General features: G+C 37.2%; 1 protein-coding gene across 1 annotated transcript; it reads left to right on the top strand.

Annotated features, from left to right (window-relative positions):
• The first annotated feature begins 5212 nt into the window (after nt 1-5212).
• On the top strand, nt 5213-13018 carry LOC124163309 (GTP-binding protein Rheb homolog). Its single transcript, XM_046540124.1, has 5 exons — nt 5213-5467; nt 5544-5615; nt 5958-6165; nt 6472-6601; nt 10728-13018. Exons 1-5 carry the CDS (start codon nt 5419-5421, stop codon nt 10815-10817), a joined length of 549 nt encoding a protein of 182 aa, XP_046396080.1. The 5' UTR covers nt 5213-5418; the 3' UTR covers nt 10818-13018.
• The last annotated feature ends 1086 nt before the right edge of the window (nt 13019-14104 follow it).

The raw sequence follows: 14104 nt of genomic DNA on the forward strand, positions 1-14104 counted from the left end.
CTCCGCTTTCGGACAAGGTCCACTTGATTCCTGCTCCCGTGAAACTCCGTAACCCAGAAGCGCTCAAGGGCAGTTGGCCCACCGTGTGGGGATTTCCCCCTTACGGTATCACGCCCTTTGTAATGGACCTTCATCTTTTGTCAAGTAAATGATGATGATGCCGAATCATTTAAATAGAAATGATCAGTCATTCCACTAGTACCTGCTGTGAGCAGTTGTTCCTGAGCTCGTCCATGCGTTTGTCCAATAATTGAATTTGAACGTCAATTAGATTTAGCTTACCACCACATTGATACACAAAGATATCGTTCTGTCTACTTAATTTTAATTTCACAAGCTCTACTACACGTGTAGTATTTAAGGAAGATTGCAACCCACAAACCAAAAGACAATAAAAAACAACATACGAGTTGTAATGTTTCTTAACTATGTTTCTGTGTTTCCTCTCCCATCCCCATTCTTATTTCGAATCATTCCCCTCCCACTACTTCATCATCTAAATCTACATCTACATACTAACACGCAAGCCGCCTAAAAGACGTGTGGCAGGGGGTTATAGGACATAAGCTATTAGCATATCGAAAGGAAATGCTCTAACGAAATTACGACTGGAATTTATTAAAGTCCTCTATGGTTCGGGGGAAAAAGGAATTCGCATATCTATCCGTTCGGCAATACATCTCTCTTAATTTATCGCTTCTGTCGGACCTGTAAATATAGTGGGGCTTTAATATTATGTTCTCCATGTCGCTCTTAAAGATATCCATTCACAATAGTTCAAACAATCTAAGCCTAGCGCGCAGCCTCCGAGACTCGGCTCCCAGCCTAATTCGCTTAACATCTGGGTAACGCCGTCTGTACGCCCGTAGCAGTTTTTGACGAACCGCACAACCTGCCTGTGTATTTTATTCAGTTCGTGGATTAAGTATTTCTGCACCAGATCCCATACGCTCGCTGCATATTCAGCGACGAGTGCGAAATGACACCTTTCTTTTACTTACTCATCCGAAAATCTTCCCACAATACACTTGACGAATCCTAATTTCTTCAGGGCTATGCCGCAAATATTCATTTCATGTGTTCCCCATGAAGGGTTCGAGGTTATTGTAACTCCTAGGTACTTCACTTCGTCTTTTGCCTTTATGTCTGTTACCATCCACAGCATAAACATGGTTATAATTGGACGAACTCTGCAAAAAATGCATTTGCTCAAGTCGAGTCCCTACTCTTGGCTCCACAGATAAACGTTGGTGTTAAATCCGATGATAGAATTTCATTGTCAGAGTGATCACTAATTTCGCGATAGATGACAGCGTCGTCAGCAAATAAACGTATTTTACTGCTAATTCGGGAGCAGAGGTCATTAATGTATATAATGAACAAAAGCGGGACGATTACGCTTCTTTGTGGAACACCCGATGTCACTTTAACTTCATCAGAGCTAATTCAGTCAAGAACTACTGTTTGTTTGCGATAATTCAGAAAGTCGTCTAGTCGTCCAGTTTACCACTGTTTCGTTTTACCCGCATGACTGTAATTTGTATAAAAGTTTATTGTGGGGTAGTGTCGAAAGCTTTCTTAAAATCTAGAAAAATGCATCAACTTGTCTTTTCGATTCACCAGATTTAATAACGCCGTGAAGTAAGAGCGCGAGCTGTGTTTCGCATGATGTACCTTTTCGGAATCCGTGCTGTCAGCCATGGAGGAAGTGCCGAAAGTCATGATATTGCTAACGACGATATGCGCACGTATCTTGCCTGATATCGATGTTAATGAGATAGGACGATTGTTGCCTTAGTCATGGGTGAACATTCTTAATGAAGAAATATGCTAATGTATTCTTAATAATGTGACTTATACATAAGAATAAACTGCAACTGATGATGTGTGAGATGGCGAAACGCTTAGTGTAAATAAAAAAAATTATAGTAAAAAAGTACTACGTTTTTCAACCGTAAAACCAAGTTCACGGTTGTCTAATAATATTCTTACTTTTATCGCCAGGAGTTACTTTTTCTCTTCTAGTAGGTATTTTCAAACTTTTTGATTTTTTTGATTAAGAGATAAAGCTATCTAGAACTGATGATTTCCTAAAATTATATTGTATTTTGCTATCGAAGCTTATCACATTTAAGTTAGCATTCAGGAATATTCAGAGGAAATTTTGTTAAAAATTGAAGCCGGATTTAAGGTCGCTACCCAAGGGTAATCTAGCACATTAAGGGTCCCTTTTTATAGTTTTGAGCCGTTGAAATTTTCATCTCGTAAAAATTAATTTTATCGCGGAAAGTTAGATGAAATAAGGCATCAATTATTTCTTTAAATGTATGTAAAGACGGACGTAAAGAGCACCAGCCAATAATATTTTTTAAACTAATGAAAATGAATCAAAATATAACGTCTACCCTGTTTTGGCTGACTCTAATAGGGTGGTTTCCTATTATTTTTTATTGCCTTAATCGAAAGATTATTACTCCTGGAGTACGTATTTCGCGCTTTTAGATTTTTAAATGACAACATCTATTTTTCGCGATTAAATGAAAAGTGAAAATTTTCAAGCGCGCGAAAACGCGACGCTTAAGTATGAATGTCGGGAAATATCTCCGTACGTCGTATTTCTGGTTCCCCCTCCCGCCCGGTGAGATGACCTTGAGGCGAGGCTTAGCTCTGATACGTCGCAGGATGCTAGCGGATAGCTGAGTACCTTGCTGAACGGTAGCGCTTGGCTTAAAAAAGGTTTATTAATACCTTATCAAACGAAGAAAACTTTCCGACATTAGCCAGTTTTAATAGGTGATTATTAAGACATGTTTCCCTGAGCTCTGTGCCTCATGCTTGCATTGGTAACCTCAGACGATGCATAACTCCTATCCTCTCGTGTAGAAACTAGGTCCCTGTGACGTCATGCGGAGTGGAATCGCATGGGCGCCAATCTGGCCTTTTTCAAATGAGGATAAAATTTGACCCTTGCCATTCGTCTAAACCGGTATTTCAAAAACCAAATAATTTGTGTATTATGAATACACTAATGGTGGGTAACGAATCGCAATCAATGCCTTTCGTTTTCTTTGATGAAGGAAACTACCCTATTGGTGGAAAATAGAAAGCACTACTGATATTCTGGAAAAATAAAGTACTTGTCATTATCATGGGTAAAATTTTCATTAGCAATATAAAAACAACTTGCAGAAAATTAGCCGAGCACTCCATTTCTCTCATAATATCAAAATATCATTGCAAGAATGCCTTAGGACCTAGGAATGGAGAAAGAGGAGTTTTATTTGCTGGGAATCTCTGATTCAAAAAATATCAAATGAACTTTGTGGCGTGGAGTTTTGTAATTGCATTGGAAGGGTTATCAAGCCATCAAGCCTGTGGGGGATAGACCCGTCATTCTTGCCCTAACCAGCTACTATAAATTATCCTTTCAGGCACGAAAGTATTATTTGCTTTAGCCCCTCTCCTATGACCGTGTTAACCAATCGTTTTCAACCCTTGTAATCGGTAGGGGTTTGCTGTTTTATCCTTTGCATCTGATTGTGAGCATAAAACTGATTTTCATTCCAGGTTCCCTTGCTATATTAAGGCTACGAGGCGGACTTTTTCCAGTTTAGTGTTCGATTTTAGAGAAAGTTGCGACTTGTTAGTATTTCTTGATAAAAGCTCTCGTGACTGATGATGATTAAAGAGTGACATACAGGTTTATGCCGCGTGGTATATCGGATTGGATATATACCGCGAAGTATTATTTCCCGACGTTTCTTGACCGACTGCTGGTCACAAAGCGTTGGGGCAAATTCCGATACACCAACTATGTCACTCTTTTATCAACTTGTAAGTATTTACAAATCATCATTCCCCTGTGAGTTTCTGAAATTGATTACTCTCATTGATTCTACGATCGCGTTATCGAGGGCGTTGTCATCGTCGAGCGGACCTTTAGGATTTTCAAATCCATCCGAAAATTGCTTCATATGGTTTTTATTAACATGGAACCTAACCTTGCGGGTCTGTTAAATACGAGTTTCGAGTTAAATACGATGCGAGAAAAGTAATTGAAATTTTTTTACGATTTGACCCCGGTAGCCGAAGCTCCGAGGATCGATACTCGGCCGAAGTGGTTATTTTTTCTGGCTATAATTCGCATCCATTTCATTGCCGTGACCACGAATGATCCAAATTCTTCGCTAGTACAAGTATGAACTACGTATAACTAATGAACATGTTGTTGTGAATATGGATATGTGGCCCGGAGTGAAGTTAATTCCAGCAACCCGAGGAGAGCCTTTTATTGATGATTAGTAGGACTGACGCGATAAAACTAATCTTTCCTGTGCTGGTACCATTTTGATCGAGCTTCTCTAAAAATGCCTGCTTACACAGTACACATCGAGCTTCTCTAAAAATGCTTGCTTACACAGTACATTACCAGGTAGGAGTCAATGTGTGTTTGCATGAACGTTTTTGGTGGATCGAAACGGAGCATGTGCGAATGCATGAATCTAATTAGAGCAGGTTATATTTTCTGTTTATGCGTTTGCACAAATTGGATGGTTACACGGTACATTTTCGCGTTAAATCGCGCGTTCATACATTTAAATATTGACTCGTACGGGTAAATCACCGTGTAAACCTGCCGCAAGGCCTTCAAGTTAGATTCATCTGGCCCGCAATTGTCTTTTGTGAAGCCAGTCGATTGAATGCATGTATGAAATAGGTAAAAAGTAGTCATCGGTTAACGTTTACTGGTGGCTACTTTATTTTACTCAGAGTTATTGATTAATATAGTATTTGTAGCAACAACACCAAACCTTACGGGTCTGTTATTGCATTTTTTACTTATTAATAATTTTCAATGAATGAATACTCAATAATTCTTCTTAATTTCAATGTATAATTTATATAATGACATTATTAAAAATAACAGCAAAGGCAATCCCATCTTTATAATCTTTATAGCAATCGGATTGTAAGAGATAGTCCTGGATTGAGCTAAGCTCTATCGACCAGTATAAATATTGAAGGAGCTTAACTTCGTGAATAATTTAATAAAGTATGAGATTATAGTTTGGCTTTAATGAAGACTAACCCAGTTTTTCATTAATAACCAGTGGGTTCATCGGCGTGGGGGAATCAATTCGCCCGCGAAAACAAAAAGCAGTCGAAAATTATAAAATCGTAATTTTAGCCCGAAATCCCGAAGTGGCGTTGTTGCGCAGCAATTCCATCTGATCGTCCGGTTACGCACGGATTTCGTTGGGATATTGTTATGAAGTGATTGACGTCCAGTGCTTTTAGTATTTTTATTGCAAATAGTGCTTTGTACTAGTGAATTCATCTTTCAGAAACGAACGCTAAACTTGCTACTGCACAGGGAATGTTCTGGTTTGCTTGCCAAAATATTAAATAGTTGTAACAATGCCACCAAAGCAGAGGAAGATTGCAATCATGGGTTACAGATCAGTTGGTGAGAACCTTGGGTGACATTCATGATGGTAAATTCATTCTTGAAACAATTACCAATACTTAACTCCTATTTACAGGGAAGTCGTCGTTGAGTATTCAGTACGTCGAAGGACAATTTGTGGATTCATACGATCCGACCATTGAAAACAGTACGTAACAAACATTCCGTTATCATATTTCCGTTTTGTTTGTTTGTTAATATATCTGTAATTTGTCGGATAAGTGATAACGATGTGCAATTTTCTAGTGATTTTCCTTATGGATTGCTTTGAAACCAATTTTGACCAACTGCATTCATCCTCGTAGAGGCATGATCATTGGTTTCAATCTTATTTTGGCAATGGCTGTGACTCCTTTCGATTAAAGAATATAATTTATCCCGTGGTTTTCGTCTTCCTAATTTTAAAAGATACGCAGCAGAACATTTACGGAATAGGATTTTGGTGCTCGTTTTATGTTGATATGTAATCGTTTCATTGCCCTTTTTGCAGCATTTACAAAGACCGTAAGATTCCGTGGGGATGAATATGAGGTTCGCCTTGTGGACACCGCTGGTCAGGATGAATATTCTATATTTCCTGCGCAGTACTCGATGGACATTCATGGCTATGTGCTAGTCTATTCAATTACATCACCCAAATCGTTTGAAGTGGTGCAGATTATACACGATAAGCTGTTGGACATGACTGGTAAAGTTCAGTGAGTACAGACTTTTTCCTCAGGAATCTTGAAGATATGAATTAATGAAATTGACGCGAGCCCTATCGTTGTTACCTTAACATTAAAGCTAAAGCTGTTTTTCATGTGAAGAAAGTTAACGTCAGCCTGTCATGGTGTGTTTTGGGTCCCCAATTCTGTAATTATATACGGTATACTCGATTAAATATTTTCACATCAGAGATAATGGGGAAGTGATTGCAACGCCATGTTTCTGTGGTGGCATCTAATGCTTGACACACTGAAATCCATTATGCCCGTTTCAAGTTTTTAACGTTTCTGTTTCAGCGTGCCAGTTGTCTTAGTAGGTAATAAAACAGATCTCCACATTGAGAGAATGATTAGTACAGAAGAAGGTAAAAGGTTGGCTGATAGCTGGAAAGCTGTCTTTCTAGAGACATCTGCTAAACAAAACGAGGTGAGTCAATTTGAGGTGTAAGAATCTATTTTGACTGTGTTATAATCCTCAAAGATATTCCATTCAAAGAATAGGAGTTGAATAATTATTTCTGATTTATCAATTACATTACAGTGAATTAATAAGTTCATTGGTAATAATATTTTAGTTGAAATGCAAGAATGAAACGAGCACTGAAACCTTTGTAATCATTGATGTATATTCTATGTTTCTATTCAAGGAAATAACATCATACACATTTTGACCAATATTGCTCTCTTACAAATCAGATTACGGAATCTGGGTAGTATATCCATTATTTCATATAGGAAATAACATGGCCTAACAGAAATAAACTAAGCTTTATTGTACAGAAACCTTCAAAATTAATCTCTTTACAAGCACTTCCCTGGTTTCCAAGTAATGGCCATGGTTGATGGTGGAGGTGTGTTGATCGTGAGTGACCGACATTCATGAGCTGGAACTTGTTCTCAAATGACCAAGGATCTTTCTCTCACAAACATATTTAGAGCTCTTCTTCACCATTCATGGTGTGAATGAACAAACTGCTCTAGGTGTTAGTGGCAGCTCGTAGCTTTGGAATCAACTGCACCCTGTCGTGAATGATTTTACGCATGATATCGAATGTGAATGTTCATCACTCGGGAATGATTATTCCCATTATGGTAGTGCTGCAGGAGGAATAGTTTCTAGTTTCTTCATTTAATTTTAATTGGTCAAATTAATTTGTGGTTGGTTCGTATTACTTTTACAAATTCTATGCTGTCATTGTGTAGAATATTAAACATAATGGCATTGTGACTCATTTCTTTTTAAAGTGAAGGTAATGCTTTTGTTCTTAAAATCCATTGGATAGGGAGCGTGTGTAAGAGTGTGTTTGAAGTGTTGGCTAATGGTTTTATTTATGTTATTGGCTATAATTTCTTTTCTAAAGTAATTCAGGTAATTATGTAATGAAGCTTTCCCCTCTCTCTCACCCAGTCAAAGCTCTGCAGTCAAATAACCTTCCCTCCATTCCTTCACTCCTATATACATATTGCCTTTCAGTGACTGATCTATGTACCCAATACATACATAGTTGATTGTGTCTGAATCACTTAAAGATCTCATTGATACCCATTGAACCATTTCCAATAGTTTCTCTTACATATTCTGTCTTTGGAAGAAGTAATTGACTGTGTTACTTTGTCCTTCCCCTACTGTTATAATTTTTATAAAAAAGTTTCACCATCATGATTCCAGTGACCATGTTGAATACTTCCGGCTCCGTCATTCCTTTGGTTAAACTTAAGCTAGATAACTTCCCAGACAGCACATTGCAAGTAATGGAGATAAACTGGAAAGATAACATATGGAAGCTACTTATTTGTTAGCAGCTTAGACTATTCTTAATGGGTTCCTTACGGCCACACTGACAAATGTCCAGAGTAATGACAGGATGGAGGCCTCCTATTCAGTTTTCAGAATTTTAAAACCTCCCTTGATGTTGTTGCTTTTGCAATATTTCATAGAATTCATGAAGGTAGTTATGTAGATGAATTATGTTTCCATTTTTGACTTTCTACAAATTGCATTTTAAGACCTTAATTTCAAAATCATTTGCATTCATAAACTGATGACTAGAAGCCACAATCGTGGACAAGCAACATGTTTTTATACAAATAGATGTGCATCCTATATATTGTACTGGTCCCATCACACGATCCCTGCTGATATGCTGGATTTTCCCTGGGATTTCTTATAGGATGAATGATCCGGATTCCCATACACAACTGAGTTTGCTAGTCGGCTGACTCGGCTTGAAGAAACTGGGCTGTCGACTAACGAGTGGTGCCCCTGGAACCAGACTTTTAATTGAATCAAAAGAGCTTGGATAGGGTTGACCGGGGTTCCGCGATAATCGCGTTGACTTCTTTAGTAATGCCCTCCAAGGATGGGATATTAACGATGTTAGCCTTTGAATCATGAACACTCTTGTGATTTCTGCGATAACATTTAATAAACTCCAAGATTTATGGACCTACGTCGTCACCTACAACACTCACTTCACACATGCACACGGCTTCTCCTCCAAAACCCTCAAAATCACACGTTGTCTCCTCAAATACCCTTTTAAAACACACCGTCTCCTAAACAAAATACACTAATTGTAAGCCACACGCCGTCTCATAAAAATGCACTTTCACACCAACGGCTTCACCTCTAAGCACAATTGGGAAATTTACTGGTTTGATTCTGATTTTTTTTAATGTTCATTGAAAAAAAAATTGAGCAAATTGTAATTATTGGTGAAATGAATAAGAAAAATACTGTGACTTCAATAATTAGTCCCACTGCTTCTGCAGAATTGGTAAAACCACAAAACAGGATAGCTCAGAGTTTCTGATCAACGTTGTTCGACACAGGAAATTTGGGGGAGGGAGTAACATGTGGTGGCAAGGATTCATACGAGCGTTCTCCAGGCGAAGTCTCTTCCAAGGAAATTAATTCCGTATGCAGAGTTGGGCAAAATTAAGGGAAAATTACTGAAACTCACGCCAGCCCATCAGCACCTCGTTGATTGTTGGAAGGACCCCTGATGTCAGGCCTTGTTTTCCTTGTGTTGTAGACTCTTATCCCAGTTCCTCCTTTTTTCCTGCCCGTAGGTCGAACAGTTGATTTCACCTGGCTTTCGTTGCTTGCAAATGGTAGTTGGCCAAGTATGGACTACGAGCAGTGTGGTGGGCAGCACCGCAGCTAACTCGTATCAGCTTAGGTGGCAGACAGCACAGTAAAACTGATGACATGAGAGATAGAGAGAGACCCTCTTACCCCGTAGGCAAGGGTAATATCACCTTGTTCCCTACCCACAGTGCCCTACTTCCATGATCGTCTGCTATTTTGCAATTCATTTGTCGAACCGGGCTATTCGAACGGTTGTAGTACACTAGTCACTTTCTTTTCACCGGTTTTCTCACTTCACTCAATTACATACATTACACAATACACTTCATAATACAAAAAAAATAATATACTTCTTAACAAAAAATAATAAAAACAAGTATAATGATATATTTTCATCCAACTTTTTAAATGGGCGCTATCGCTCCCATCCTTCGAGTGGCGACGAAAAAGAAAACTTTGTGATGGCTAGTAAAGTGGTATCAAAAAAAGAACGAGCCATCACAATATATATGGCAGAAAGAAGAATCAATAATCAACTGTTTAGTCATCAAGTTAATTTGGAAGAAGCTAAAATAAATAAATGTTAGATCTTGTATGAAGTAAGTTCTTCCATGCTCACAAGGTTTAAGTTTTGGCTGTATGATCATAATCAAAACAAGTAAACCAGTACCTAAACCTACTTACTTCAACTGAAGTGGTGTAAGGAATACTGTGCCCAGCTATCATATGATAGGTTGTATGTTCAATTCTGGATCGCTGGCACAATTGTAATATCTAATGGGTACTATTTTGAAGGCAACAACATTAATGTACACTAACCAAGAAATATTTTTTAAACTATAATTCCTGTTATTTTCTGAACTCACCTCATATGTAGCTGATGCACCAATAGATTGCTCTACAGGTACAAGATAGGAAATATATGATGGTATAATTGTCGCCTTTTGCAAAGTATGATACCTTACTAAAGATTGCTTATTTACGGCTTGTTCCAATTATCTACTCAAAATCCACGAAGATAACTCGGGTCTTAACGAACTCATCAGCTGTTAAATTGTTTGTTTTTAAAGATTATCATAAAACCCAGTAGCGTCATATGGCTACAGGGTTTGTTGCAAGTTCTACTGAGCATAATGCAAAAATATTTATGAGGAATCTTTACTATGCTCAACATCATTACAGAAAAATGAACGATTTCTGAATCAGAAATACCGTATTTCTCCGAATATAGTCCCCCTTTGAATATAGTCCCCCCCCTAATTTTGAGACTTCAGTTTTGGGAAAAGTTAAAAAAATGCATTTGATTATTGTCCCCCCCCTTTACTTTTACCTTTGGCATTTTTGGAAAAAAGGGGGGACTATATTAAGACATATATGGTACTTAAGGCTATGACGGGTTAAGATCATATGAAACATCATGATGAAACCATATAAATGAAGCTATTCTTTTCTTTCTTTCCAGTCGGTGACGGATATTTTTCACACAGTTCTCACGGAGATTGAGCGGGCTAATGGAAATGTACAAGAGAAAAGTAACTGTGTCATTTCATGAGGGGTTAAACTGCCTCCTCGTACGAGACGTCAGCCCAACTCACAAGCGTAAACACACAAACATATGCTCCACTTATGTATGTATCTGAATGTGTTTGGGGCGGATATCTCATTATCTCTGAGTTTGTCTGCACTAAGAATCAATTGAGAGTGTGGCAGCAGCTGCAGCAATTGTTGAAACGTTTGAAATGGACAGCCTCTTTCTGGTTTTTGAATCCCCCTAAACTGTTTCCATTCTTCCCTGCTTATCACGGTTACACACACAAATCTTTGATCTATAGTATCTAACAAGATTTTACCAATGGGATTTTATTTGTGTATTTCCTCCCCAGTGATTAGATTCTGATGCTTTTGACTGTATATGATTTTCTGCTGGGATGCATAAAATGTCAATCTATCATATGATGTTCATATCTTCATGATAGTTTTGATTATCAAGGAGTCTTAGCCTTAGCCTTTTGAAAAAAATTCAAATCAAATGTTTCTAAATGTGCTTTAGGTAAAAGATGGTGCCCTTTCAAATATTTGTAGTTTATTTTATGGCTAACGTTAGCTTTATAACTCGATTGCATTTGGTATATAAGTTATGAACACATTTTAGTGATTATGATTGAGTTACGATGTTAATTTCATTTCCATGTGTGTGTAAATAGTTTGAAGGTCCTTTTTAATATGGTACCTTTGGCTCTGTGGGAGAAATGTGAGGTCGTGGATGTATGAATAATGAGCAAAGTTACTCCTATTGCTCATTTCAAATCTCATTAATGGAAAGAGCCTTTACACAATGGTCAGAACTAATTTTGCACGTGTTTTTTCTTGTAGCCAGTGGAATTTTAAGCAATGGTACGATTATTCTTTATTTTTCTATGTCATAAAGTTCATTTTCTGGGTGATAGATGTGTAACTTAATTTGGTCTCATGCGTTCTAAATTTCTTCCCTTGATACACACCACTGTGGGTCATTGTAAGGAGGGCTCATTTTGTTCAAGGAATTTTTGTAACTAGGGTCAGGAGCAAATGCTTGGTTTTACCTGATATTTTTAGAAGTTCATGTTCAACTCATATTTAGAGGGAGCAGCCTGTGTTCGAAAGATGTCAGTGCATTAGCAAAGTATTGTTAGATTTTCTACAAGGTTCTTTTTAACCACTACAAATTTTGCTATAGTATTTGTTAAAGGTGTACATATTCTAATACAAAATGAACATATTTATTTCATCGCTGATGTTTATGAGTTTTGGTGGACCCATTGTAGATGTGTTACGGTAGCTCTGACTTAAAACATGGTATACTTTTCACATTATTATTAATTGATCACATGATATGTGTACTCCTCAAAATTGTTGTATTGTATCTTTTGACCTTTTTCTTATTGGGATTCCTTGGTTGTTGTTTTACCTTTGATGTGTGTTTAAGATGGCTTTGCTTGGTAAGATTTTGTTGGCTGCTTTTGATGGGATAGAATGTGTCTTGACCAATTTCTTTTCTTTTGGGACCAGATGAGTTACAGTTGTGCGTTAATGCTAATATGATGATGGAAGGTTAAGAATTCTTAAGTAAGGTCTACCTCTTGAAGCTGGTTTCTTTGGTCAGTACTTCCAGTTGTTCAATGCCAGTGTATAATGTAAGCCATTATAATTTTGGCACTACATTTCTTTTTAATGTAATAGGCTCATAATTTTCTCCTTTCCGCTTTATGGTCTTAATATTGCCTCCTAATATTTTAAAGCCTTTTTCCATCAAATTAAGTCCTCCTCCAACATGTCAGTTTTTATATTATAAAATATATTGTCAATTATGGCTAAAGTGGCTGTTTTTATTGCTGTTGCTCAGAAAACTTTTAGCATGCGAGCTATCTGATTGTTTGGTTTTATATCCAGGAGTTGCGAATGTTTGAGGAATATGTCCTCAGATCATGCTGTTTTACTTAAGTGTGTCTCCATTGTCATCAATCCCCTATTTTTTATGGATTCTTTATAAATTCTTCATCAACCCAATCAAGGCTCAAGAAAAAGGATACTTTCCTTTTTCTCTCCTAATATTCTTCATGTGTTGTCAGAGTGAGAATGCTATTGGTCCTATGTCCTGTAATCATTTTAATTGAAAGTGCAGCTGTAATCAAATGTATGAAGTCTGAAAAATGAGGTATAAATTGTCACTAATGACTTATAGTGGAATAAGAATAAAAAAATAGTTTGTTAAAATTCTGTTTTTTTTATTTTCATTTGAATGGAAATGGCAGTGTGCTTTCTATAACAAATGAGTGAAGGAATTCTTTAAGTCTGGAAGCTTTTCTCCTCTTGTTATACTCATAAGGCAAAAGTTCCACGTGACTACTTTTTTCTGATGTGCTGTTTAATGTGGAATGGCAGCTGAAATGAATTGAGAAACTAGGAAGGGCTACCATTTGGTGGCATCCACACTGACTGTAGGACAACATTTATTTTGAGCTCTTCAATATTTGTTATGGTGAGAGCTGCCCATCAGAAATACCATTTGACTTTAAGTTAATGCTGCAATAGAAATTTCGTCTCGCTGATTTTGTTCTCCGGAATCATTAAGGTTATTCTGTTGAAGATAATATTCTAAATAAAAATATTAGGAAAACAGTCATGTTTGTGGAGGGTATTCTTATTGATATGAGGCGTGTTTATGTATTGGACTTAAGCAATTTTTTTTGACATGACCTCTCAAATATAATTTTGGCATTCCAGTGCAAATATATGAATTAAATAAATAAAATTCAGAATATATTTGAAAGATATATGGGGCAGAAAAAAGATGAGTTAGAAGCAAAGGAAAATTGACATTGATATTCACGGCAGTTGAGAAGAAAACATTAATGAAGAAAATTAGTTAGAAGCTTATCCAAAATTGGAGTAAATAGCATGTAAAAGAAAGTTGCTAATGGCATAGCCAACCAGCTTCAAAACTGAAACAAACATGGCAGGCTTATGAGGCATGCACATGGAAAAAAGTACTCTTGCAGGTGCTTAAGGCTTAATAGAATATTATGAATAGTGGCACGTAGGACTTGGAATGGTGCCCCGCCACAGATTTGAAAGACAGAGCAGCATTTTCTCCTCCAAATTACTCTCCATTAAAACTTGGGCACAAAAAAGTGTTCTAGTACACCTATGAAGTGTAGAACACATTTGATATTTTCTTAATCGATTCAGTTTAAAATTTTTAAGTAAAAGGATTTGTTTGAATAGTTCTGGTGACGCATTTCTTCAGCCTGCCAAATTCACTTAGAGGTGCTCCAACATTATCCAACTTATCTGATATCA

The sequence above is a fragment of the Ischnura elegans genome, chromosome 8 (genome assembly GCF_921293095.1).
Source record: "Ischnura elegans chromosome 8, ioIscEleg1.1, whole genome shotgun sequence".
NCBI lineage: Eukaryota > Metazoa > Arthropoda > Insecta > Odonata > Coenagrionidae > Ischnura > Ischnura elegans.

Bases quoted from the DNA above. Each gene is read 5' to 3' on its own strand.
- LOC124163309 (XM_046540124.1), top strand. From the start codon at position 5,419: ATGCCACCAAAGCAGAGGAAGATTGCAATCATGGGTTACAGATCAGTT. The intron at 6,166-6,471 runs GTGAGTACAGAC...TTTCTGTTTCAG, and splicing joins GACATGACTGGTAAAGTTCA to CGTGCCAGTTGTCTTAGTAG. The intron at 6,602-10,727 runs GTGAGTCAATTT...CTTTCTTTCCAG, and splicing joins CATCTGCTAAACAAAACGAG to TCGGTGACGGATATTTTTCA.